This window comes from Microtus ochrogaster, linkage group LG5, assembly GCF_000317375.1.
Source record: "Microtus ochrogaster isolate Prairie Vole_2 linkage group LG5, MicOch1.0, whole genome shotgun sequence".
In the NCBI taxonomy this organism is placed as follows: Eukaryota; Metazoa; Chordata; class Mammalia; order Rodentia; family Cricetidae; genus Microtus; species Microtus ochrogaster.
In genome coordinates this window covers 20,698,073-20,702,232 of record NC_022031.1, presented here as the reverse complement: position 1 = coordinate 20,702,232, position 4,160 = coordinate 20,698,073, and the positions used below count along the sequence as shown (strand labels likewise).

Here is a 4,160-nt window from a genome sequence, read left to right as displayed (position 1 = left end):
CAGCTGTGTGAGTACTGATGGGTTACTCTGCAGCTGTGTGAGTACTGATGGGTTACTCTGCAGCTGTGTGAGTACTGATGAGTTAGTTAGTCTACTATGCCACAGCTTAACAGTGAGTACTGAAAGCTATTAAGACTAGAAAATACTAATTTATCATAACTTAGAAAACCAGAATAATAAGAAATGCCATTATAACTGAGGGCATTTTGGAATTTTCTTCCTACAAAGTGTTAGAGCTTATATACCATGAGGAGAGATTGCACTACCTACCACTTCAGAAAAAAATAGAAAGTTGCAGACATTTGCCCTCTCCTCTTTCCTTCCTGTTGGCAGACAAGACAGAGAGGTCACAAGCAGAGACTTGGGTTCTGTCCAGCAGACTCAGACACAGTCCTACTAGGCAATTCATCAAGGGTCTGTGCAATGAAAACCATTCAGCAAAAGACGGAATACAGGAAAGGCTACGGACAGATTCTATATCCTTACCTGCTTGTTCATGACTGTTTAAAAAGCAGCTAAGACCAACAGTTCATAGATTTAGTTATTAGATATCTCTCTGTATTTTTAAGGGCTTCTTTCAAATATAGGGACTGTGTTTTAATATTCAGTAACTGCCAAGTGCATGCTAGTGCATTCATTGATCAGGGTGTTCAGAAACTTCACACCCAGCATGAACAGGAAAAGAAGTGAAGTGGTAATTTAATTTAGTAGGTGCAGCTGTTATTTCATTCCTAACATCAAAATAATCTCCCGAAATTGAAATCAACATTAAAAGAAGAGCAATTCTAAATCCATTTCTAAAGAAATTGTTGGTAGAAGCATTTATAAAAGGGTTGGGGATGCAGCTCAGTTATGGGCAACTGTCCTACCATGTACATAGCCCTGGGTTCAATCTCCAGCTCAAAAAAGAAAGAAAAATAATTTTACAGTACCCCAAACAGAGGGTAAGGGTTTCATACAATAGTATAGTGAGTGCTTGTCCTGTGAAAAACTTGAGTTCAATTCCACAAGAGGAAAATGCTGGTCCTGTGAAAGGCAACTCACTACAGGAGTGTCAGTGTCTATCAAGATCACAAGGGTCTTCAAAAATGAATAAATATATATATAAAAATAAATAAAAACAAGGAACAGTAGATGGGTGGAGAAAGCTTGTTTCCCCAGCTCTACGGCTGCTGCGCATCAGGACTTAGTCCTGATGATGACACGGTGAGCTTGGGAGCCTCCTTCTGATGCACTGCTGACATCACCAGAGAACAAAACACCAATGAAACCCAAGAGCAAACAAAAACTAGTCAATACTTTTAATCATATTTAAACATTCTAGTCTTTCAGAAAGGACAGGGTTTGAATATCAGAAAGGCTCTAAGCTAGGACAAAGACCTTCTTTCTTTGATGTAGACAGGTATTTTTGAAGCAAAAAAAAAATTGAACAAGTGGCTAAAACCAAAAAAAGATAACTGGAAAAATGAGTTTTAGATATCTCAAATGTGGTTAACCTCAATTATAACAAAATGAATGCATGGTATAATGAAAAGCTGTTTCTCATCTAGGAGGTATGAATCATATTTTGGTAAGGCAGCATACATATATGGAGAAAAAGACACCATTATGCAGTGCACATTTTATTGGTGTAACAAACAATGTGAAAGCTCTCTGCAAAGATGCTGCATGTTACTTCACTGAAAACAGGAGCACACTTTAGCAACTGATGAACTTGTGCAATAAGGACGCATCAAGGTTAGCTCCTAGTTATGTATGAAGTATAAAGACAAACTAGAATGCAAAGTCAGTGATAGAAGAAAATAGACACCGACCTGCCGATGGCATTTTTTGTTCTGCTAGACAGAATGAGGCTATTAAAATAAAGGGGGGAGAGGAACACTAAATGACAGGCTAAATGGTGAGCATGACAATGCTGGGTCCCCATCACTGGATAAAGGCATGAACAGGGAGCATGGTGACACTGGGGTCCCCATCACTGGATGAAGGCACGAGCAGTGAGCAAGGTGACGCTGGGGTGCCCATCACTGGATGAAGGCATGAGCAGGGAGCATGGTGACACTGGGGTCCCCATCACTGGATGAAGGCATGAACAGTGAGCAAGGTGACACTGGGGTCCCCATCACTGGATGAAGGCATGAGCAGGGAGCATGGTGACATTGGGGTCCCCATCACTGGATGAAGGCATGAGCAGTGAGACGTGTCCTAGCACCACTTGGTAACAATCTCCACAGCCACAAACAGGGAACCGATTAGATATGTTTAATGCAATACCTCCATTTTAAGAGAAAATAGAGTCCAAAAAAGTGTAAGATGTGTATGCTTGTGCTCACATGACAGGATTCCATGCAACAAGTGGCCCAGAAAAGCCAAAATAAAAAAAATAAAAACACAGGCACCTGTTTGAGAGAACACAGACCACATGCACGAAGTAACAGGTAATGTTACTTCTGGGCACTCAACTACTAACTAAAGTTTGTGGTGGGAAGTTTTCTTTCCTTCTTTTTTTTTTAGAAGTTCCTGTGCACTTTTTACTATTTTGTATTATTTGTGTTGCTTTTGCCATACATAGCACTTATCCAATAAAATTAGTTTCAATAAATTTGGAGATGTTGGAACTAAGCACCCTAGTGTTTTCCCTTGGAGAAAGGTCTCGGTCATGGTCAGATCTCCCGCTGACCGCTGACCGCTGACCGCTGACCGCTGACCACTTACTCTGTGCCAAGCACAGGGCTGAGCACATCTTGTTCTACCAGTTACAGGTTAAAGTACAATTCTCGAAACTACTGTCCGGTCCTCACAGTTACTAAAGGAGAAGAGCTCTGACGCTGATGGACAAACTCAAGGTCGTACCTCTCCAGTCCCAGGATCCCTCCCCTGTGTGCTGTGAATACCTGTTACACAAAAGAATCGCGCTTCCCGCCCTGAATTCCAAACGTGCCAAACTGCCTGACAGCCCTGTCATTTAGCTCTATTAGCACAGTCCTTTTCAAGATGCCTTCAGATGTCCATCTCGTCCTTCTCTGACCTCTCTTGGAGTTACTTACTCAGGTGTGTAACGGCTGAGTTTCCGTATCTCCACTTTGCCTAATCCTGGAGACCGTCTTGGACGGAGAGAAGTCCGACCGGACGGTAGGGACCCCACCTTCCGCGGGGAGGGGAGGAGGGACACCCGGGGCTCGGGGCGCACCTACAGCCACATCTCCAAGCCTGGCTCCCGTGGATCTTGCACACTTACCCGCCAGGCCAGGTCCAGATCGAAATCCCGGGCGCGCAGGAAGCGCAACAAGAAGGCATCAGTCAGCGGGTGTGGGGTCTGCGGAACGCCCGCCTCTTCCGCTCGGCGCCTCAGCTCCCTCAAGCCGGGTTGTACCAGCGGCGAGTTGTCGGGCAGCGCGTTGAGCTGTGGCCCGGCCACTGGCCCAGACCGCATCTCTGCCATGCCCGCCGCGCCACCGCCGCTGCCAGGGCGGCGGGGGGAAAAGCATGGGCCCAGCGCCACCCTCCGCCCCTCGCCGTGGCCGCCGCCCCCGCGCACACTCACCCAGGCAGCCCTGGATTCTCTCACCCCGCCGGAGTAAGGGACAGGGCACTCTCTTAAAGGAACCCACGTGGTGCCCTCGGGTGCTGATCGCGTTCTTAGGGCTTTCTATAGTAGCCCGAGTCAGTCCCAGTTAAGGAAAGTCCTGGTGTTGAAAGTCAAGAAGTTACTTGCAATGTTTATGAGTAGGCTGCCAGAGGACCTTTCCTACCCTTTCCCTTTTGCCCTCCCCCTCTGATCCTTTCTGCGAAGCTGTAAAGAGCATTTAAACAGCTATCTAACAGCCTGTGGCAGAAACTCTAGGCGCACTCTACACTACTCTTTCCTTAAGACGGAGTGCGTTCCGGTCATCTCCGGTATCGTAACTCGTTCCAAACTGCAATTCAAGGAAACAGCCTTGGCAGTCTTATTGCTCCTCCCTCTCCTTGCTTCTGTCCAGGAAAATGCTTCCCAGATCTTGGCATCTAGCTCTGTTAGAGTCATATACAAATTCAAGGTTCGAGACCAGCCTGGTCTACAAGACCTAGTTCCAGGACAGGCTCCAAAACCACAGAGAAACCCTGTCTCGAAAAACCAAAAAAAAAAAAAAAAAAAAACAAAACAAATGCAAGGCGGTGAG

At 45.8% G+C, this 4,160-nt stretch overlaps 1 protein-coding gene across 1 annotated transcript in view; it reads right to left on the bottom strand.

The window, feature by feature from the left end:
* Positions 1–3,861, bottom strand: part of Ttpa (alpha tocopherol transfer protein) — a 23,957-nt gene extending 20,096 nt beyond the window's left edge. Inside the window, exon 1 of the mRNA XM_005361910.3 lies at positions 3,239–3,861. Within this exon, the coding sequence (XP_005361967.1) occupies positions 3,239–3,442 (204 nt within the window). The 5' untranslated portion in view covers positions 3,443–3,861. The remainder of the gene's footprint in view (positions 1–3,238) is intronic.
* Positions 3,862–4,160: the final 299 nt, after the last annotated feature.